The 24,687-nt window shown below is 41.9% G+C and overlaps 1 protein-coding gene across 1 annotated transcript in view; it reads right to left on the minus strand.

The window, feature by feature from the left end:
• Window positions 1-17,206, minus strand: part of whrnb (whirlin b) — a gene marked incomplete at its 5' end in the record, with an annotated part of 52,148 nt that extends 34,942 nt beyond the window's left edge. The window contains one exon of the mRNA XM_084551467.1: window positions 16,499-17,206. Within this exon, the coding sequence (XP_084407593.1) occupies window positions 16,499-17,206 (708 nt within the window). The remainder of the gene's footprint in view (window positions 1-16,498) is intronic.
• Between the last annotated feature and the right edge of the window lie 7,481 nt (window positions 17,207-24,687).

Below are 24,687 nucleotides of genomic sequence, written 5' to 3' on the forward strand. Positions count from 1 at the left end.
AGTCCCCTTTCCATTCTGGTCAGTCTACGAGCTTTTCATCTATCACATTCTCACCTGAATACTGATTACATTTATGTTTCATGCAAGTAGATAAAGATGTTGGTTTGTTAGAGCCCTCATTATTGCAGGTACATCGCAGTGTTCTGAGCAGTAGTTCCCACGTTTGTTACATGGGTGAAAAATTACAGCAGAGAGAAAAAATAAAAATCAACACACTGAGCAATGGTTTCAAACATAAGTATTGTCTGTTTTCAGAACTATAATTTCTGATGTTAGTCTGTCATCGCCAAGTAGTGCACCGAGTCCCTATTACCATAGCAACTATAAGAACCTTTAAAAGAAGCTGAGTTTCTGTGGTGAGTATTTGGGGAATAAATCATTCAATTGCATGTTGTACCCAGGGCGATTAAACTCTTATAGCATGAACATGAATAAATGTTAAAACTATAACAGAAGCATCTGGTTTTTGAGAAGCAACTGTGTGCAAGAAATAAACCATAGACCATAGACATGCTGATAATTCACAGAAAGGGCATCAGACTGCACCCTAGGGCAGGTTCAAGGACCACTCAGTACAGTATTCAGCTGTATTTAACCTTGGTTCTGTTTGTGGTCACAGGGCGATGAAGACAAAGCAATCGAGACAAACTTTCGACCCGCCTACCTCCTACCTCCAGCTTGTATTCACAGGATATTTGACTTTTGTTCAGTGGGATTTTGTAATAAAGATTAAAACAGGGTTCAATCGGCCCTGATTATATCTGTGATGGATGACGCTCATCCCATGGCTCTCCCAGATATGTCACCATTAAGCCGGCACAACAGCTTTTTGATGGGGCATGAAAAGTTCTCCATTTTGTGTGACAGCTCAGTTGGTTCTGTTTGACGAGCCCTGAGAAGGAATAACGGAAAGCAGCACTGACAGGTGATCACTCACTAAGGAACTAATTATAGATAGTTTTAACAGCTGACTTTATCATCTTGAGCATGGTGTGAGATATAGAAGTATCTGCAGTAGCCACACGCTATATAATGACTAGGACTGTTCACAGGTCTGATTACAGAGGCCAGCAGAAGACTGCATGTGAATGCAAATGGATTTAGTGGCAAACAAGGTCACATTTGAGGTTTGAAAACAACTTGAGATAGTCATGAAGTTTAACAACACTCTTTCCACAGACTTGTACAGTGCTCAGGCACCACAGATTTATAGCTAGGCTTTGAGAACTGAGTATGAAAACTGAAGTACAAATTACTTCACATTTCAATTACTGTAAATGTTTATCTTCTTTGCAAACACTGTGCTCAAAACAGTAGATTTGTAATGTATGGATCTGGCAGATACATATGTTTCAAAAGTGAAACCTCATTCAACGTCAGGTACATGTCCAACCATTGGATATCTCATCTGAAACTTCCGCTCCGAGGCCCACCAGTTCACAGCATTTATAGAACATAAGGCAGCGTGTTTGACAGGGCCAAGGCAGCTGAGTCACAATGGACGTACAGCCTGTGGCCGGCAAAGTTAACCTTGTTGCCCTGTGTGTCCCTTGCCATCACAGGAGCCATTCATTTGGGATTTGTATATGGGAGCCATATGTAATACGTACTAGCTTTCAACATAGCTGTCACTGGGCTGCATATGGTTTTTGAACATGCTCGCCCCATGCTCCTGTGCAACATATCTGTGGGTCACCCCTTGCCTATTGTTTCCAGCATTTCCAGGACTGAGTTGGCATATTTTCAATGCCACCCTTTACTTCTCCCAACCAGGCCAAAAGCCAATGCAAAGGCTGGTGGCAGCCAAATGTTTCTTCTCTGTACCAGTTTAAACACGTCCCAAACTAAAATCCAAATGGAGTGTTACTAGAGTCATTTTCAATTGCAGTTGAATTTTCATTTATACAGTGTCAATAACCCAGCCTGAAACCCCCAGAGCAAGCATTAAGGCGATGGTGGCAAGGATAAACTTCCTCATGTGGGGGAACCCATTTGCTTGAGGCCAGAGACAGAAAGGAGAGGAGAGGAGAGGAGAGGAGAGGAGAGGGAGGAACAAGATGTTACAGACATCTGATTAAATTTAGCATACACACTATACATTAGTAGAACATAAATGCATGGATAACAAGAAAAAAAAAGAAATTAGAGAAGAAATCACTGAGAGTGTGAGAAAAGAAAATACAGGACATGTCCTTAGTGCATCATGGGAAGTCGCCCAGCAGCCTAGACCTATAGCAGCATAACCAAGGGATGGTTCAGGTAGACTTGGAACAACAAACAAATTTGCTTTTCCAGCCATTCTTCTGACATAGTAAAGACAAACACAACATTAAACTGTTTGTAGGATTCAGATAAACGTATTAGCAGAAATGTATGTTTTAAATTAGTGTTTCATCAAAATGATGCAAAATCTCTTTGACTTGAATAAGCCCTTTCTATCAACATAGGGAGGGGTCACTCTTCCATAGAGCCTGCCATGTTGTGCTAGTATGTTTCTACAGTAGCCTAGAAAGGACAAATCAAATACTGATTCCATAGAGGGCCTTATGTGTTTTTACATTGATGTTGCAGCTACTATAGTTTCTCCTTCACACTTGGTCAAGGTAAAGGTGTTTACTTGTCTGCAATCTGCAACATCACCACTAGATATCACTAAATCCTGAACACTGGACCTTTAATGGATGTACCCGCTCATTCAAGACTGACCCAGATAAACTAGAGGGAGCAATGGTAGTCTGCAAATAGAGCTTCACTAACAAATGATAGACATAAAGTGCTCGATAACAAAGAAAATCTCCGCGGGCGGGTTCATTCACTTTGTTCAGCGCTGTATCACAACTGTGTGTTAGCGTTTGCTTTCTATTTTCAGCCCAGTGTTTCTGCAGGCACAGAGACATTCAGGGCTAGAGAGAGGCAAGAACCAGCACCACAGAGACGAGTGATACTCATGTGCAATTTGTGCTATTTGTGCATCGCCACGGTACTCAAGCTGGAATGGAGTGAGTTAAAGAGGAGTGCTTAGCAGGTCTTGCATTGGGCAGGATGGGTGGGTGGATGGAGTGAGGGAGGGAATTGTTTCTATGACAGAGGTGGTTGGATATATTTTTATGCTAAAGGAGAGGTGATGAGCGGAACAAAAGGCCAGTGCAGACGTCAGCACTGATCACTCAGACTGTGGTGGCCACTTTGAGGGTCCTCCACTGTGACTGTACTGCTGTTTCAGCCTCGAAGTACTGCTGATCTTTGCCTCCAGCTAACCTGGAAAATTGTTGGTCTTTATAAACGAGAAATCCCCCATCTATTGTGTCCTGGTAGCTATTTGATGTTCCCAACTGAGCGCTGATCAGGAGAGAGACGTTAATCTTTAAAAGTTGCATAAACAGCGGTTGGCTTTTATGGCACACATCTAGTGGTCACTGCAGGTATTGCTTCAGAAGAGCTACTATTAGCTGGGAGGGCTTGTATTAACTGGGAGGCTAGGAAGCTAGGAAGAGCTACTATTAGCTGGGAGGCTAGGAAGCTAGGAAGAGCTACTATTAGCTGGGAGGGCTTGTATTAGTTTGTTAGGCTAGGAAGCTAGGAAGAGCTACTATTAGCTGGGAGGCTAGGAAGCTAGGAAGAGTTACTATTAGCTGTAGTTGTAGTGTGTTTTTAGTCTTGGTTTTGTGGTTTAGTTTTAAAGGCTAATAACAAAGAAGAAAATAGACAGAATAGAATGAAGACAGGTGGGAGCACATTGGAAAATATTTTATTGTTTATGTTGAAAACACCTGAAAACAAATGATTCATTATTATCATCTTCCATCAGGCGAGGGACAGTCCATAACCTTAGCACATCCTTGGGGTAGCAGTATATATGATCATAGATGATGATCTACAGCTTAACTAACCCTTAACTTAACTGAAATCTAAAACCAATTTTTAACTCTACTTTGGGACCCCAAAAATGGGCTGCGTTCCCTTTTCTAGGCCTCCCAATAATAAAATAAATGCACATAGAGAAAATTGCAATCGCCGTTTTGCTCTTTGATCTACTGCAGCTTCAGAACATGGCAGCCCGTTCCTCCACATCAGGGAGCCGATTCCCATCGGCTTCTCCCACACACTGATGCCTGTTATCTGGAATATGTGCTTTGCAAAACGAAGAGCTGCATTCAAGGACACTTGACAACGACAGCATCCAGCAGTGGATGTTTGATAGGGAAAACTGCCAAGGGAGCTGAGCAGTCAAGGAGGTTTGTTCTAATAATAAGCGGCCACATCACATCACCCTTATCAAACTGATGCCAAAGTATAGATTCACATGCTAAAAACGTCCTCCTCCATCCAAGGAGCAATCTGATGGAGAGTTGCTTTTTCTGGAGTTTGATGAATGCCTGATGTGCGAGTGGAGTCATTTCTGCTGTGATTATGTAATAATTCCTCCACACACAAGTGGAATGAAGCCGTCATTGTTTTAAAAATAAATTTGATCAGAAACTTGAGTGCGGCATGCAGCACAGAGCTTTGAAACCTCATATTCAAATGTGCCTGATTCTATGAACTGACAGAATCAGAATATGTATTTTTTACAAAAGTACAATGAGATTAAGACTTGATAAGTGTTTTAAAGGCTTTTCGATCTTTATTTAAGATCCACTGGAGGTTAGAACATTTGGAACAGGTTAGAACAGCTGAAAGATAATCACCCATGCAGTAATTATCCAATAGGAGGCTCGTACCTATTTGCTTAGATAAATCCAGGTGGAGACTTTTTTTGACCAGGCAGTGTATATTTTATATTGTCTGATTTCTTCTTACGTTTAATGTACCAACCCCCACAACAAATTCCTACTATGTGTGAACAGACGTGGCGATAAAGACGATTATTATTATTAATATATAAAACTTGACCCCACTTATATATACAAATGTAAAAGTAGGAAATCACGGCTATGTGGCTGCATCTTCATGAAGAGTTACTTTACAGCACAAAAGGTAATGACAGTGAACAGATGATTCTATGCAGGGAATAAAATCTCAGGTTGAGCTGCTCTGGACTCTTTCTCTAGCTACTCTTCATTATGACGGATGTGAATGACACTGAATTCATAATGATGATTCCATAATGTCACTGTTCCCCCTCCCGCCACTATTTCTGAGAAAACATGCCATCGTCTCAAGGACAGCATCCAGGAGAAGCCCGCCCACTCGTCACAGCTGTATGTATGTGGTATACGGCAGACAACCTGATTAAGGAAACAGGATTAGTGTAGCAGCGCCAGCCGTTAAGCACGGTCGTTACGTTGTATTTTACTTGTGTCAGTGCAGTGATGCTCTGACACAAGTCTGACAAGGCTTTACCCTTCATGACGACAGCAGATTTATCCTTGCATTGAAAAGATTCCCTGCAACTGCACAAGGAGCTATGTTGTTTTTGTTGTGTTCTCTGTCTTATTTTTGATTAGGGTTTAGTTCTAATGTATGGGGTACCATTAGAGGATAGACACCAGGTCCTGCAGCCTTTTGCAGCCTGATCTTCTTATTCTTTTACTTATTTTGAGCTTTGTAGTTTTGGTTGCCTAATTTGTGTTGTCGCTAATAAAGTTTTGATGCAAGTTCTGTTTGTGTTGCACCTCTTTGTTGAGAGACTGTTGCAGGGGGTCGTAACCGCATTTAAGTTAGTTTCACTTCCTGTATTGGTTTCTTCCCTCCTGTCCCATCTTTTCACTCACCTGTCTTGCCTGGTGTATTTTGTCTGCGTGCTCCTCCACCCATTAGTTTCGCCTTTGTCTTTTGTTTCCCAGTTACTTGTGCATGCATAAATTTAGTCCTGCCTTTGTCTTTTGTCAGTTTGCCTGTGTTTCATTGCCGTCCCCTGATCGTCTTCTCTGGTTTTGTCTCTGACCTTTCGTGTGCCTTGGCCTTTTGTTCTTTGTGGATTCTACCTCGTCTTGATTTCTCTTTTGGATTATTGGATTTTGATTGACTCTTGTTTCTGGAATTCCCTGCTCATCATTCCCCTTCTCTGTTCTCTGTAGACAGACTTAATTCCTCACTCACATAACTACAGGCATGTAAAATGGAAGCTGATATACAATAAACAGTACAAAATAGTACGGTGCAACATGTCTGGATTGAGCTTAAACCTAAGTCCTGAGCCAATTCCGTCAGCTAAATTGTTGTAATAAAGTCTGATATCTGTGAAGACAAAGCATCTCCTTAAATACTCTGTCCTGCAGCTCAGGACGGCCTGCACTTCACTGCATGTGCATCTTTCCACCACAGTCCCCAGGGGTTCAACCTCCTGTCAAGCGCTCGGCCAGCCTCTTTCAGCAGCTTGTGTCCTTATCTGTCACGCTGGCTTTGCAGGAGGCCCAAAGCATGAAAAAGACCCACTACTGGCTGTGTTCGTATTGTGTGTACTGAAGTGTAGATTAAATCGCATCAGCGTATATTAGAAATAGTATTTAAATAAATGTCCACTAAGTCACTGAAGGCTTTTTCCCTACACAATCAAGCATCAGCTTGAGACACAGCACACAGCAAACATCAACTCCCAGAATCCTAATTTCACACAGAAATAAATAGACACAGATCGATGCCCTCTGCAGAGCAAACATTGCTGAATATCTATTCCGTTTCAAGATGGATGGAGAGATGGTGTTTGTTGATATGCATTCCTCTGTGGCGAGTTTCTGGGTTTAATATTCTGTCAGATTCAGTTTTCAGTTTGTGAGAAGCATAGGCACGGCTATTAAGAGGGAAAGAGAAGAAGGGTGGAGGAAACAGACAAAGAAGAAAAGCAGCGAGAGAGAGAGAGAGAGAGAGAGATAGTCATGTCTGAGGAGTTTACACGTCTGCGGGAAGTAGAGTCAAGGAGACAGCTCCAACAAAGGGAAACAGAGCGTACAGTGAGAATGATAGACTTGTAACAAAGCCCCTAGATCTATGATCACACTCACCATGGCGACAGCAACATAGACTTAAAGCCTCGCACAAACTGCGCCTTAACAGGTGTCTTACTTACACCTGCTGCTGTGCTCAAAGGCTGCGGCCTCAGCCTCCCTCTAGTTGCAGCTGCTGCCTCCCTGATAAACCCTGCATCTGTGTAGATTTGATAAATTACACAGACATAGATAACATTTGTGATTTCTCACTTATTTGTTCTCACTGCATTGAATCATGTCATCATTCCACGCTTTTATCTACGACTTCCATGCAAAGCTAGCAAATTCACTACACTTGTTCAGCTCGTCAGTTTTTAGATCTTTGTCCTCCAAACATTTTAACTTGCAGAGGTCAATTTTCATTCATTCCAAATTATGGAATAGATTTTCCCATTTACCAAATACAAATGTCACTCTCTGAAATGTTAGAAAACATGTGTTTTAAAAAAATAAATCATTTAACTGGTCTATTGTATCTACTTTTCCTTGTAGACTGGGGTTGAGTGGCCTATAAAGGGTTAATGTCACATACTTTGTTGCTCTGATTAGTTGTAAGACTATCCAGTTGCATGTGCAGGATTTTTTTCTCTGTATAATGAAATCCAAGAACTGAGTCTTTTTACACCCAGACTAGGTCAAAGTAGTATAAATTCCTCTTCAGGACTATGTTTCATGCTTGTCTTGAGCATCTCATCAAACAGTTCTATGAAGACAGAATTACTTCTCACTTTCATAAATTTTGGTTGTTACTGTGCTTTCTTCCTGTCATTTATATCAAATCTGGCACTTTTTGAGGATACCAGATAAAGTTCTTGGCCCTTATGAATGCTGCTGTATAAATAGCATCATGTTTTGAATGAAAGTTTGCTCCTGAGCAGTGTGTGGGTGGGTGGATGGAGAAAAAATGTGATTTTTCCACACCACATCTATTTTTCTACATACTGTATACGTCAAACATTTTAGATTCAGTGTGGTTGGAGTGAGGCTTTATGCATTGTTGGACTGAGAAGTACCGGCGACGTAGTCATGCCGTCGTCTGCCATGGAGTTGATTTAGTTCACAATAAAATGGTAACACTTCATTTGGTTTTCCTTATGGGGTGTGTTTCAACTGATAGACTGAAAAAGGTGTAGGTGTATTTTTGTAACTCTGACATCTGGTTTCTATTTTATGTTGCGACCCTTGAGCCAGGTCGTAACGTGGCATTAGATGAAAAGTATCACCTGAGGTATTGTAATGAAAAATCCTGAGGTGGAGTGAATGCCTGCACACAGGACAGACCATAGACTGTGTATAAATATGGACAATGGCTTTGCAGTTGCTACAGAGATTTCTTTCAGAGAAAACATATTGAAACGTATATCATTTATCATATATTTTCCCCATTCATCTTATTAAATATTACCCAATAGCCTATTTTTATTTTTTTTTTCATTTTATGGCTTGTCTGTCTCTCAGCTGCGTTGCGTTTGGCAGTGTAACTTTACATTAGAGCTTTTATCCAATCATATTTCAGCCGTCATGTGTTACTGGAGTCAAAGAAATCTGCCTGGGCCTTCACAACTAAAACTGCAGGCAGCTGAAGCTAGAAAGACATTGTAATGACGCTGTTCCTTCAACCAATCACATTTCAAGTTCATATTCTTAGGCCTTCTCCGTGGCCCATGGTAGCGTCAGCGTTTTGCATCCTCTGATTGGAGGGTCAGAGAGCTGCTCCGTTTAAACCAAGCTAGCGGTTTGTGTTTTGTAAGCTGCACAAGCAAATCGTCCCCATTAACATTTTGATTGCTATTTTTTGAACCATGATGGCGGAAGGAGGAGAGGCTATCAATTTGGTTGCAGATCTTCTTAGAAAGTCTGGAAATTGTGAGGAAAGGCCACCCAGTTCTGGAGCTAGCTAGTCTGACCCAGTCGGGAATGCTTTCAGAACAGCGACTATGAGTGCTACCCTTGGTTGACAGGGTCCGAGGAGAACTCTAAATTGTTTCTTAAGTTCTGGTGAGTAAAACAAATTCTATTTACATCTTTTATGTATATTTTTTGCCATTTTATTGGGTCGACAGTAATGTTTCTCCTGGATTTGATGTATGTGGCGCTGGTGGTGGTGGAAGTGGTGAGTGAGAGGAGAATTTTTGAATAGTTCTAAGTGAGTTTCTTGCTTTAGTAATGGCATTCATCTTGCTATGTGAGATACGATGCAACGTCCTGTTTTATTGGATATTTGTATGATGGTGGTGTCATAACGATTGTATTAAGAGGTGTTTTGAATAAGGTTGGAGGGCACTGAAGGCCTAGGTGGAAAATGCACGGCCTGCCACTGTTTCACTAAAGATGAGGTCATCTGTGTATGCAGCAACTTTCTGATCTTTTCCACCCTGCTGATAAACAGCTCTGAAGTCACGCTTCAGACAAGCGAAAGCTCCACGATGTAAGCTGGCCTTAAATCTTAGCAGCTTCATTTAAAACTGTAACAAATTAGCTCTTGATGCAGGGGCGTGAACCTGCAACAAGGGAAAGCCTTGCCCTTTACCAGGGTCTGGAAATATAAGCCTCTTCACATGTCTCTGAATATCAGTGGAGTCTAATAATGAAATAGCACACTTGTCCCAGTAGAACTATAATTATGGATAAGCAATAAACATAGATTATTTTAGCTGCAGCCAAGCTGGGTAATGTTGCCTTCATTGGTTGAGAAAGAGATGGTTAATTGAATTCAGAGTTTAAATGTCTCGCTTCTGTTATTGTTGATATAAGGACACGTCATTGAACCATGACCTTTTACCCTAAAATAATTCACATTCACATTTTTAGAACCAAGTATTTAATTTGGTTTTGAGAGTTAGATGAAAAGACTGATATCAGTGATCCATGAGGATTCCATCAAGAATCTAAACCAGCATTTAAAATCTATAAAAGATTGAATTAACATGGTTTATTTGGATTCATCCATGTCCTTGTGGCATTATGGCACACAATGCAAAAACTAGGGCCACACATGCTCACCGATGGATCAGCACAGGCAAATGGCCAGTGGTTAGCTTGGTGCGTGGTGGGCTTTACTCGAGCTGATCACAACATTCACGTGCTTTCTGTCTGGAGAAGACACTGCAGTTGATTCCCTGGCTTCAAGCACGGCAACAGTGTTTCGAAGGATCTTATCTCAGCGGGAGAATCACATCTTATAACTGCAGACTAACATTCAGTTCAAGTAATGAGTCCACACTAGAAGGTTTTGGAACGTACTGGAAAGGATAATATCCGTTACCACGTTAGGCACATTTTTCAGCACATTTTATTTATTTATCTGTCAGGTTTCTTCCACATGAAGATGATTAAGTTCAAATACCGATGCAACTGCTCCAATATCAGGATCAGGTAAATTCCAAAGAGCTGAGCTGGGTTATCTAGACCCTGACACCAGCTACTCTGACTGGCAACGTTCAGCAATTGGATTAACATCCGACCTGCGCAATCCAATTGCAAATGGCTTGCTTTAAGAATCTGTGGTCACACCGGGCATCAAAATGCACATCTGCATGCGTCCCTAACCAGATCTCGGTTTATGAAAATGTTTACGCTTTGTATGCAAATGGACACATTTTTGTAATGACAGAATCACACAAAATATACTCATATTCAATCATTTCATTTGTAAATTCTTGTCTACATTTATTTATTTTTTAGCTAGTTAACAGCTACAAGGATGTTTTAAAAGGCTGGCATTACCAATGACAGACATCACATGCATTGCCTTTTCCTTTTCAGGTGATCATTTATAATAATGGTGTTTTTTTTCTGAATAAAGGAGGAAAAACTCCTCTTCCACAGAGCACCAATGTCTTTAATGTGACCTAGGACTCACTGTGTGTTGACACTATCAAAGGAAGGACGTTAAATGCATCCAAGACCACCTCCAAATGTGGCCTGAGATTTGATCTCATAAATGTGACCACAGTGCGTCCTAGGTGTATTCACAGCTCTACCTTAAGCCGGACACCTGCAATCAGATTGCCCAGGAGGGATGCTAATGTTACGTGTGAAAGGGCCCACTAGTATCTCTTCATTAAACTCTCTCTTGGAAAAGAGTTGTCATGTTACATTTATCCAACTTAAAGGTCTCTGCTATGTCTGCAATTGCTATTGTGGAATTTTCAATGCTAGCAACGAAACAAAACAGCTCCCAGCTCCCTCTATATGTTATATAGATATATATCTAATATTCAGAATGGACTATTTCTCTCTGACAGAGTGAACTAGATAATCTGCCAAACATCTTCTGTGTTGTCAAAGAAGTGGACCTTGTTTTCCCCTCATGTCGGATCGGTTCAATAAAGGTAGAGCAGGCGAGAGAAAAACGTCTTTATTAGCTCTTAAGATGCTGCCCAAGGCTTGATCCATTCAGTCTCCAGAAGAAGGGCTATTCCTGTTTTCAGTCTGCTGCAGGTTGAATGTATTAGAGTGTGACTCAGTGAGAAAAGCTTGCAAGGTCATAGAAAAAAAGTTCTGGAGACAGATGGTTCAAATGCACGTAGCCTATAAAACAGTCCAGGATAATAGGATGATGCAGTGGACCATCGCTGCAGTAGTGGTTTTGAGAACCAGTACTGCACTTTGATACTAATGTGGAACAAAAAGTAAGAGGGGTGAGAGCAGAGGAGACGAATTCAACAGAAAGAGGAGACAACAAAGAAGAGGAGGGTATCAGACAGACACATCAGAACCAGAGTTAACACAGTTTGCCAGAGTTCAAAAATGGCTTCTTTGACACCAAGGATCTTAATTTTCTTGCAGATACAATACAAGCAAATACAGAAATGGAATATCCAATAAACAAGATGAACAACTGGGGCAGCTGGACTTGTAGGTTTTGTTAAAGATGTTAATTTAAGTCTTCAGTTCTAAAAGACTTGAGTGGAGTTGGGGTTTAAATAGGAACATATCTGTGATCTCAGATGTTCCTATTTAAACCATATACAGATGAACCACATGAACCTCATTTGATTTTCATGCACTCTTGCAATCTTGTTCAAAACCAGACTTTGGCCATTGCTAAAACTAATTTTCCTAATCCTAAACATTGTTGTAAATATGTGACGTTAGCAGAATGTTTACAAAATGTTCACGACACTTCGGACGACGCTGAGACAGGAAGTTTACACCGCATCATACCATTAGTGCGGCCCGTCATCTCTGTGCTGGAGCATCTTTCACTGGCTGACACCCCCACGTTGTTCCAAGGTTCTAACAACGCCTCTGGAGCAGTGCATCATCAGAGGTATTTTTAAACACAGCGACAACAGGATGACGTTTCACTTGCTGCTCGAGACATTTGCTTCGTCCTTTGTGTTAAGTATTCTTCCTCCCACGTGCTTTTTCCTCACTCGCACTAAGTCACTGTTAAAGAATCTCAAGCCCAAATGACAATTCTGTCTTTCCAAATGACTCTGTGTGCTCTGCTCAGACCACTTTGTCCAAGTTTGTCTGAACTCATCTGATTAAACCCTTTGTTTGTGACCATGCTACTACACAACTAAGTTTGTCTAAGTCTGTTTGTACCGATCGGTAAATTTAGTGGTTGCCTTGTTCTTCCGTTTCTCTAACCCAGTGAATCCTTACTTATGAAATACTAGGCTGAAATAGAAGTGCTAATAAGACTTTTAAATGAAAACCAAAATAGAAAAATATTTATTTAAATATTTTATTTATGAATAACTATCAAGTGAACCTCTGCAACATCAAGTTGCATAGAAATGTCAAACATAAATACCTGAAAATTCTATAATATTAAGTAAATCAATGTATTAAGTATTTAAAGGTTGCTTCAAGAAAATATAAGTATAATCCTGTATTCTTACGGTAACCTTTTCAAAATTAGCAAAGATTTTCCTCGATCGGTACAAACAGCCATGAAAGCCGCCATTTTGGAGACAGCTGCCAGAAGCTTGCTATTGACCGCAGAGCGTGGATAAATCCAACAGGAGGCAGATGACAACTCTGAAATCGCATACAAGAAGTTTTCCAGGTAAGTATTGATTATGTGGCTGGTGCAGAGGTCCCAGAAACCACATTTTGTTGGTTTAGGGTCAAACAGGATCCGGACAAAGTCTTGAACCATATCATTAAACCTTGGTGGATGCATGTACGTGTAAGCTAACTTGTGTACTTCATTAGGCAGATGAAGATTCTCTGTAGAGAAAATCATCCAATCACCTGTTGCACCTGACCATTAAATGGCTGAATGATTCTTGGATATGTGTGTTTAAAGGTGCACACCACTAAGAGGTTCTATGGCCACATGCCAATTTTAAAAGTCCTTACAGTGACACCACTGTGAGCATTTAGGACTGCAGGCTGGCAGGTTTTCTGATGACTAACACTCTCTCATAGGATATGATCAATCAATCACAACCTTCTGGACAGAGAAAGCTTCTTCTACTTTTGGAATAAAGAGCACAACAAAGCCGATAACACAGCTTTACTTGCATGTGTCCCTGATCTGATTGTAATTCGTTGTGCTGGTTTTTCTCAGGCCTGATAGGAATATCTGCAAAAGAAAATTAAAATATGTGCGTTTCTATTCACTACTGTTATGTGATTATTAGGAGGCAGTCTGGCCCCAGTCAGGCGCTAAAACCCCTCCAGTAACAGCTCCCCCACTATACGCTGGACAACCTTGAGCTCTATGAAGAACTGGGGAAACTTTTGAAATACAACAACTCACCTTGTCCACAGAGTGAGGTCTGAAAGACTCATAGCAAAAAGTGACATTTTCACCTCTACCGAATAACAATAACTGTACATAAAAGCCTTAAAGCAACGCAAACGTAGATGACGATACCTCAAATAGAAGCGGCACTGCAGTTGCTGCCCACCCACTATACAACCTCAGGGTATGATAGGAACTGTCTGGCTCTCTCCTCACGTTGATGGGTTTAGATGTTCCATCAACAATGAGAGGATGAGCTTACTGACAGTTTTCAGTCTAGAGTGCTGCACGAACACTGGGCTACAATTTCATTTGAGTGACAGAAAAAAAAAGAAAACATTTGGAAAGTAGGATGTTGGGATTTTTAAATATCTCTGCCAGTCTGTCTGACAGATCCCTAATAATCAGTTGTCCTGTGTTGCTTTCTTCTCCATTTTTAATACGTTTTATAGAGGTTTCTGATTATTTAAGCAGTTTGAGAGGGACAGGTCTGGGATCAAGTCTGGTCTGGAGTTTCTAAGCTTGGGCAAGCCTCTTTACCCTGAGTTAAAAATAAAATGGCAAATTTTGATTGTACACACTGACCAAGCAAACCCCTTGAGATGATAAGAGTATCCAAGGGTGGGCAGAATGCATTCTAATGTAACAGTCCTGAACTAACTCCTACCTTAATGAAAGATTAAAATAACTGACAGGTTTTGTTGTATTGTTGAATTGTACTGTTTTGCAACGACACGTGTTTCTATTATTTTGACAACCCCATTTTGTCAGTGGACTAGGCTAAATAACTCTGTTGTATTTAACGAGATGTCCATGGATAACTGGGAAGACCTCTGTGATGATCATTAACGCCTCTCTCAGACTGTTTCATCTTCTTTTGGACATCAGAACAGCCATGAAAGCGGATTTACAGCAGTGTGCCGAATGTTGTGGCAAGCGGGTCTATATAATAACTATTTTTAAATGTGTCCACTGGAAAAAAAACATTGGATGTGTTTCAGTCTTGTTTCCCAGTTAATAATAATGAACGTTTAGCTGCAGTTGAATAGTGTCAGGTTTTGAGCAAACTACACTGTTTGAGTTGACAAGGAACTGGCTGTAGCTTGGTATGTTGATGTCTATTTGAAGCTTCCAGCTACAGTACTTTTCTCCAGTGGTGGACTTGAGGTTGCCTAATGGACATTATGTTCAGCAGCTTTGACAAAATTCTTGGAGGTATGCCTGTCAGATATTAAACACAGAGTGCAGGTCGCCAATCACCACAGTCACAGGGATAAATCAGAGAGACAAGCAGTCACTCACATGCACTCCTGCAGTCATTTTACAATCACTGTTTAACCTAATGGGCATGTCTTTGGACTGTGGGAGGAAGCTGGGGTACTTGGAGACAACCCATGCAGTCACAGGGAGAACATGCAAACTCCACACAGAAAGGCCCCAGACAGTTGGCACCGACGCCTCTCACTGTTAGGCACCCACAATTAGCTGCAGAGAGCATGTTAGCCTTGTAATTAAATCAACTGCCATTAGTCATATTAATCCACAAGACAGAAGCCGTGGGGAGGAGCCTATCCCAGCTGCCATTGGACGAGAGGCGGGGTACACCCTGGACAGATCTCCAGTCTATCTCAGGACAGTTCTTTTAGCTTTGGCTTCTACTGGAGGTCTGCTTTAGTAAGAGTTGCAGACAAAACATAACACTGAGACCCAGAACTAAACAACAGATGACAGCAATGCACTGAATTTGCACTTATTTTTATGAAATTTCATGCATTCATTCATCTTCTGTAACCGCTTATTCCTGTTAAGGGTCGCGGGGGTCTGCTGGAGCCTATCCCAGCTGTCATCGGGCGAGAGGCGGGGGTACACCCTGGACAGGTCTCCAGTCTATCACAGGTCTAACACAGAGAGACAGACAAGCATTCACACGCACACCTACGGCCAATTTAGAATCACCAATTAACCTAATGAGCATGTCTTTGGACGGTGGGAGGAAGCTGGAGTACCCAGAGAGAACCCACGCAGACACAGGGAGAACATGCAAACTCCACACATAAAATTTTTTGTTTTAGTTTATTAAATGTATACATTTTTAGACTGTACTTGTGTTGCTTTGCTAAAATAAAGTGAAATATTATTTATAGGTTATTATTCTATCATGTTACTGGTCCAGTTCGCTTGAGATCAAATTGGGCTGGATGTGGCCCCTGAACTAAAATGAGTTTGACACCCCTGGTTTAGACAATCTTTTTGTAATCTGCATCGTAATATGTTGTGGGGGAGTAGATAGAGTATTAAAGTAGTGCAGCAGTAGTTGCAGTTGTATTAGGTATTGTGTGTCTTGTCTGTATGTTTTTATTAACATATTGTGGAGGTGACAATAAACAGGACTTGAATGTTGACTCTGCAGGCAGGTGTTATTGCAGCCGTTTACTCCAAACTATATGAAAACTTGGTGAGAGAAAGAAAGTCAGTTGATACCAACATTTGATACCATCTGTGCAGAGAAGCTACCATATTCTGTGGGTTATCCACTGTGTCTGAAAAGATTTCCCTGTGTGTGGCACAAATGTCCGTTCTACTGCGGTGACCACATTTATCCCATGCTTTTAAACATCTGAGTTCGTCCCGGTTCGCTTCGCCTGGCGCCACAGAGTATTAAGTCAAGTGGTGAGATTTAATTTAAGAAGAAGGAGGCAGCCTCCAACTGGACGGAGGAAATACTGTTGTATTTCGGGGGCAGCGCTGCATGGACCAGTGCTTCATTAGGTTCTCATCACCTGCAGCATTCACTGTTTACATCTTAAAAAACATAATCTGCACAAAGTCATGCACGCACTCACACATATGCATGAAATCCTACCTTCACCGCTTCTATGTGTGTGACATTGTCAAACGCCATGTCGTTCGCGGCCACTATCTGGTCCCCGACCCTCAGACCCTCTCTCTCGGCAGATGAGCCCGGCTCCACGAGGGATACATAGATACCCACGCCGTGCTCCGAACCCCCGCGGATGCTGAAGCCCACGCCCTCGTGGCTCCTGGAGCGCGTCAGGGTGACTTTGCGCACCTCTCCAAACGGACTCTCGCAGAATTGCGGGGCCACTGAGGTCGCCAGCTCTGCGGCGATGCAGAAACCGTCCGGACAGCCCGACGCGAGCTGGTGCTCCTGGATAGAACTGACATATTTTTGCAGAGTTAAATCCCCTTCGTCCCCAAAGCCCTCCGCGCCGTTGCTAGAAAGCAAGTCAGTCTTCAGATAGAGTCCCTCGGACGTGTACTGGTCGAACAGCAGCTGGTCGGACCTCGGGATGACCAGGCGCAGCATGGGCAGCAGTTGTCGTTTGCCGGGGGTGTTGAGAATCACTTTGAGAGTCTGGACCAAGTCGAAGACGTTGCGCTTGGCGTGGTAAACATTGAGACAGTGGATGAACTGCTTTCTCTCCAGGTCGCTGAGCAGCAGGTTGAGAGCGTTGTGGAGCCTCCGGACGTTGGCGGAGAGCGCACGGCCGCCCAAGCCGGCCGAGTTCACCGATTTGTTGGGCGAAGCGCGCTCCAAATCAGCGCTCATCCTACAGTCCTACAACATAACGGGGAAACTGTGCAGATAGGGAGGTCGGCTCGTGTTGCATTTGTCTAAGCGCCGCGCAAGGAGATCCCAACGTTTGAGTAAGTGTAATGTGAAAAAGCGCACCGCTCATCAGGCAACTTCAACAGGTGACCGGTGACCTAGACGCGCGACGGCATTGATGCGCGCCAAGCACTGCGTGACACCTTGACAAAAAAAAAAAAAAAAAACATTTTCCCAGTCGATGTCCAGATTACTCGGGCGCTGATCGCGGTGTAAACGTCCTTTCCGAATCTTTTATTTCACGCACAGCACAAGCGTCGCTGCTGCCTTCACCGGGACGAGCCTCGGCGATTCAGATAGAGTCCCGTGTGATACCAGAACGCCGGCAGATTTAAACTCCACGGAGGGTTTATCACTGTATGTCATATAAAGGTGCCCGATAGTAACATATGATCCTCTTCATGTCTTCATGCCCACTGCGTCCATGAAACAAACTCCAGGGTCTGTCCAGCTGATGGAGCCTCCTCCGTGCGCAACTGGCAGGGACCGCTGAATTGGATGCTCTCAGACCCGTTGTGTGTAGGAAATGACGCAGGTGTGTGTGTGTGTGTGTGTGTGAGTCCGCAGCAACGTGAGCCTGTTTGTTGCTATGCGTTGCTAAGAAACTAACACTACTCACTCTTATTTAAATGATTATTTTTGGCAGGGCATGAGCTGATGTCATCCAGTGTGGAGTGAAAGCAGGACTTTCAGTTCGGCTACTGTAACTCCACAAACATAGGGTGACATACCTGTGTCAGGTGAATCCCTGCTTGGGACAATCTATCTGGACACCTTTAAAAGGATGTGCCTGGGACAGTGTCTTGACGGTTCATGTGGATGCAGATGACAGGAGGCGTCTGCCTGTCAGCCTTTAAGCTGATCAAGCTGTATTACAGCAAATGCCCTCCTGAGGCTCCTTGTCATATCCAAGGCCTGAGGCTATTTTTAAAGAGCTATTTATGGGAGCCCAGAGTTGTCTTCCTCCTCATGACAGTAACGAGCTCCCTCTGTCTGGCCCTCTGGCGAAATGAGAGTCCCAGGGAACTTTTCTGCCACACCAGGGTGCTGCCTTGGATGCTGCAGCATAGCCGGGTCCCCAAAGAGCTGTTCAGTTGATGCTGTTAAACACACAAAAATCACTTAAATTACTGTATTTCCCATCAGGTGAACATGGTTTTCTGGAGGCTCCTATATATAATTGCCTAGCTGCCACCCACAGTCTTCCATTCGCTGATGACCGTAGTGATTGTTTTAATAGGGGTTTATTGCAAACAAATTGTAAATAGGGGAATGTGCACTTTACCTCTTCAGCAGACGTCCATTATCCCTGCAGAGTGCTGAACGTGTTCTAAAGGCCTATACAAATACCCACATAAATACTATGTATACTATGAAGGGGCAAAAGGAATACATTCCACATACTGTAAGTAATTCAAGGTGAAATAGAAATAACTTTAATAACTATTATAATGAGATAAAAACAAGAAATCAGGAACTGAATTAGCCTCAGTGCATGGTGGAAAAGGATGAGGGTTTAAAGGGGCATTCAGCAATTGTGGGCCCCATGGGGCAGTACAGGCAACATTGTGAACACAGCACAGTTAAAGGCACTCAAAGGTCAGCTTTTTAAATGGGAAACTGAAGGCAAAGTTGGCAACTCACGCTCAGATGCATCTGTTTTCGTTCAAATCTCCCTAATACTCTCCACATGATACAGAAATCTAATATAGTATAAAAAGGTCAGCAACTGATAAATACCATCAAACAATATAAACAGATGAAGGGGTTTAAAACATCGTTTTAATCCCAGGTTACTTTGCAGGCTGCAGGAGGTGCAGTTTTGTAACCTACTGAGCTAGGTGGCATGGAGGAGGTGGTGTTTGACTTGTGAGTTAACACAGATTATACCAAATACTTGTGTCCTGGACTATGGAATCACTAACAGACCTAAAGTTTCAGAGAACCAGAATGGCCTAGTTTAATTGTTATTGTTAGTTATGGTGAAAGGTAACAGATTAGGAACAATCCTGCAAGATAACAACCACAAAGGGCTCAGAACAGAATAATATTTGGATATTTTAAACTTTCCTTTTTGGTGTTTCTTTGTTTTAACCTAATATAAGACAATGCGGCAAATGAAATGCACACGAAAAATCGTGTGTCTGTTAACATGTTTGATGATGATCTTATCTCTTCTTGTCTTGTGCTTTAAAGTGACAAAAATACACTAAAACTACTAGCATGTACAGTAATCCAATGAATGTCTCCCATTGTTCCAGTTTTGCATATTAAACCAGCTGTAGGAATGTCTTACATTTGCTGGGTATTACACAAAGTGTGGAGGCATTGTCCATGGGGAGGGAAGGCGCATTAATGCCTGTTAAATAACTGAGGGGTGGTTATAGTCTTAAAGATTATGCATTAGCTCTCCTGTTCTTTGTCACCCACACAAAGTTAGACTTGTGCACACACTTTGCAGAAGTACCATTTAGATCCCTCTGTATGTCCTACTGATGAGCATTTAATTGATATTTACAGTGCTATATAAGAGTTGTAGTAAAAACAAAACAAGAATGCCACAAAAAAGTTGAATTTTATCTATTAACTTAATACCAAGTGCAATATCACTTGAAAAAAGACTAGGGGTGTTTATCAGGACCAAGTAGAACTTCGGCCTTGTGTACTTGGTAGTTCGGACCAGACCAGTTTGACTCTGAAGTATGGACTCTGAAGGACAAGAGGATGCAAGACACTCATTCTTGAATTGGAACTGCAGCATACTTCAAAATGTATTCTGGGACACCTGGCTGTATCAAGTCCACACAATTCATTTCGAGAGGCCTCGATAAAATGGGGCAAGTACACATCCTGGTATCTGGACTGTATTTGGTTAGACTGGTCAGTGTTTTGACATGATATCATGATAAGTACAGGCAAGAAGATATTATTCAAAAGCTCACCAGGACAAGGTGCGCGCCAGTGGAAATGGACTTGAGGGTTTACAAGACATTCCACCAGCAAGGTCTACAGAGCTCTGCAGGAGACAAAGTGGATGAAGCAGAGAGTGCATCTAGATGGCTCTGGCTGACAGGAAGACCTGTAGCCATTTGGACTAAAGAGTGAGCAGTTAACAAGGGTGTCTGTTGTGAGACCCAGAAACATCTAGTGACTCCAGTATAAAACACTCATGATGTGACCAAGTATGAACATCGGGGCATGTTTATTAAACTGACAATGTCATTTTGTAAGAAATCCAGATTTACTCATATTGACACATTTGATTTATTAATTCTTCCAGACGGGCAGTCTTAAGACCTTGACACATCAAGCCGGCGGTCAGCCATTTTCTGATGTCAAGCCATCAGTGAGTGTTTGTGCGCGGCTCTTGTTTTCACACAATCATCACTAGTCAGACCCTTGTCGGCAACTTTTCAGACATGTTCAGCATGGTGAACTCTTCACCTTAGAGAACCAGTGCTCGAGAACATAAGCTGAAGTGAAGCAAGTACACTAAACGACTAAGTTTAAAGGGGATCCAGGAGGTTCTTCCTGTTTTGTCTTTTCATTTTATCTTTACATAAAATATATAAATATTTTCTCAATAATATGATCACATAACATGAACAGTAGACCAATAGACTACTGTGATTCCAGAGAGGCCAGCCCTGTATGACGGTTTGTATCACTTCCTAGCTTCCTAGCTTCCAAGTCTACTAGCCTCCAGGATAATACTAGCTATTAATACTAGCCCACTGACGCAGACCAGAACTAGTACCGTACGTTACACCTACAGGTCTTGATCTGCTGTGCACAATAATGTGAAGCTAGGGCAGGATCCACTCTCCTAGTCAGAGACTTCCACCAGGAGCCTGGCTGCATAGATATGTTTCCCTAAGCCACACTACGATTAGTGATGGCCTAAACTGTTGCTGGGAGACATGATCTTGTTCTCGGTCATAATCCATGTTCATCCCAAATGTTGCAGTGAGATGTCCAGGATTACAAAGACATCACAAAATAAATAATTATACTGTTACTACTTAACAAACACACTGGAAATATAAATGCACCCATGACATTTCTTTTTTACTTGCATTCCACACAGACTTTAGCCAATGTTTTAGCTTAATTACCACCTCAGTGTTCAGGCAGAATTATTTTGAGCATCCTCACTTTACTTTTGTGCCAAAAACCTTTGCTCAGTATTGCATCTGTGTTGATATAAATATAATTTAACGTGTAGTCCGCCAACTTTGACCTTCACACAGCATATGGAGCATGATCTTACAATACAAAATGTTAATTTTTATCCATATTGCCCGCATTGCTTCCAAAAATAGTCGCTTTTATGTGTAGCTTCATAAATATGAATGACAACACTTTGAAGGTGATCCATTTATAACTGCTTGAGCAGCATCTGAGAACATCCAACAGAAGGAATATCAGAATATTCAGTGTGTCCAGTCCAGTAGTGCAGTAAACACAGACCTTGAAATGTATATTGAAGCTTCTTCCAGCTCCACCTGGACTTCTGAAAAGGATATATAGTAAGGAGTATTCGCTGCATTGAAGATTTCATAACCCTAGGGCATAGGTAATACATTTCCACCCTTATTAACAGACCTCCCACAGACAGTAGAACCTCTTCTAAAGCGCTTTATCGGACAGATACGTTCAAGTACAGACTTTACTCTGGTTTTAAATTATATGTGGAGTGGGTGAGGGCTTTGGTTTTGCTGCATTAATCCACCACCCCTCTGAGTCAAAACTCCATATCCAAGAGTTCACATGACTCCCATCTCTCCTCCTGCTGTCTCTGGAGAAAGTACTACAGAAGACAAATTAATAAATCAATACTGTGTTGATTAGAAAGCAGCAACCCTGCATTAAAACATGGCATTATTGCGCCAATGCTGTGTCGAGTGTCTCCCAGTAACCTTACAAGCTACAAACTCACCTGCATTGAAGACCTTCATAAACAAACCCATTAGGACTGGACTGAGCTGTGTGCTGCAGAAAATGGTAACTTTAAATGTGCTCTAGTCCTCAGTTTTGGGAGAAGCAATGAATCCAAAGGCAATCTGTAGTTTAAAGAGTACTGTTTAAACCCATAACCACATTATCCTAGCATGGTTTGACAATGTTCCGAAGAGCTTCTTGATGTTAGGAATATTTGGTAGAGTGTTCTTGTTAAAAGAATCCTTGAATGCTGTTTCTCCTTTGAAGGTGTATCGTGAACTTGCTTAGGTTTATTATGAAGGCCCCAATTTAAGCTTTCATTTCATGTATGCCTCAAAATATTACAACAGACATAATCCAGAAACTTGCTCAGAAATGTCACGCAGCACATGTGCAATTACATGCCATTGCTTTGAAATGACCACACTAAACTGCTCATCATTGTGTCTGTGTTTGTGCAAGCACTGCTTGTTTGGTCTTCTCTAAAAGAGCAGGATTCAAGGTTTGATTTGACTGTGACCAAATCAAACCACAATAACCACAAAAGCAGATGAACCCTCAATAAATTACTGCCTCCTGGAACATACCTTTAGTCCTACAACCAGTCAGAGCCATGCCGATGTTACTCATCTGACCATCACCGTATAAAGCTCACCTAAATTATTTGACTGGCCCAGCAGATCTTTGTCGCAGCATAATCAACTTTGAACGATGCAGTTTGAGACCAACTTTCCGCCTCAGAAGATTTATGGATGGGGAAGTTGGTCTGGCTTTCAAGCTACAACAGTACAGCCACATAACAGGATTCCTTTTTTAGTTGTAGTGTAGGCAGTATGTTGTTTGACAGTGGCATCTAAGACCAGTACAGGAACCAGATCCATAAAACATCCCGAATCAAGTGTAATGAATGTCCTAGAACTTATTCTCTGGTCATTGTTGTTGGAACTTACAGTCCAATGGATTTATGCCTTGCACAATGTGTTGGCAGGCAAGTTGGTCTGACTTCCATTCTAACCATGAGAGAGAAGCCTGGATAATTACCACCAGCCTACAGGGCATTACAGTAGCCAAGACTGGACTGGACAACATGAAAATACTGCTTTACATAAGAGCCTCAACTGGAAGACACTGGACTTTGACACAATCTGTCCAATAGTGCTAGACATACTTTTGTTACATACTGATTGTTTGATACCTGTTCATGATGTACAACGCCTCTCCCTTAATGACACATGGGATTTGCTTCTGACCCAATGCAACCCTCTAGAGAGGACAAGCGGTTACGAAAAATGAAAATTAATGAAATTAATATCTGATAGTTGTTCTAGAGGTTAGTAGATTAGGTTAGTAGATTAGTAATTTCCAGTTAGGACAACCCCCCTGGCACTCAAAACTACTGAAAACATAGATTACTCTTGTTTGGTCAGTGTGTGTGTGTTTTTTTTGTGTTCCATTTGGGATGTTAGGGGGAGTGGTCTTGCTTCAAGTCATGGGCATGAAATGTTTCCTGGCAGATGAGAGTGTTGAAGATTTACAGTGAACTGCAGCTTGGGTAATTTTTTACCTAGTGCAATTAACTGTGGTTTGATTAGTGTGTTCCTCTGAATGGATAACTGGGGCAGACGCTTTGCGTTTTTTTTTTTTTTTTTAATGAAAGATTGGCTTTTCAGCTGATAATTTGAATATGGATGCAGCATATAATGGTGTTACATCCTCACATCACTGTATGTTCCTAGAAAACCAATAAGACGAGGTGTTCCTTCTCTGCATGCTGAACATTTGATGACTGTCTGCTTTCATTCTTTACATAAAGCTGATATAACTAATATAACTGTATTTGTCCCGGCTGCCGGTTGCTGGGGAATGTGGGCGTCTTTGCTGCGCGCTGGGAGAGTAATGGTGCAATTAGAGGCCTCTGTTTCATAAGCCGTTTGAATACGGCTCTCAGAATCTACTGTATGTGACGACAGCTAAAAGCGCCTGACATTTCCCTCGCTGACAGTTAATGCTTAAACCGGTAAACATCCCACGGCTCTGAGGGAGTCAAGGTCTCCAGGCCTGTGAAAATATACCTGGACTGCTATATTTAGTCCAGCTCATAGACGCACAGTTAGGAGGCTGTGAGAGAATGCTTTCTCTCTTAGCAAGGTAACACTACTCAACTTCAAAGCTGCTGTGCTTTTCTCTGTGACCTCCCTCGCTGCTGCCTTAAGATGCTCTGGTTTTGAGTACAGCACGTCCTGAAAGGATTAGCAGTAGTTCAGTAACCTCTGCAGCTCTTCATACAAGTCTTTACTCTTTAAATGATCCTTAATTCTCTAGTGCTTCTGACAGTGATTACCTTGAATCTGTTTAGTATTCATCTGATGTTTGCACAAAGATCCCCATTTTAATATGTACAACATTATAACTATCATTCTTTATCTTCCATGCAGTCACAATGTAAAAACTACAACTTACATTGTCCTTCATTGTTGATA

Source organism: Chelon labrosus, assembly GCF_963514085.1.
Source record: "Chelon labrosus genome assembly, chromosome: 9".
NCBI lineage: Eukaryota > Metazoa > Chordata > Actinopteri > Mugiliformes > Mugilidae > Chelon > Chelon labrosus.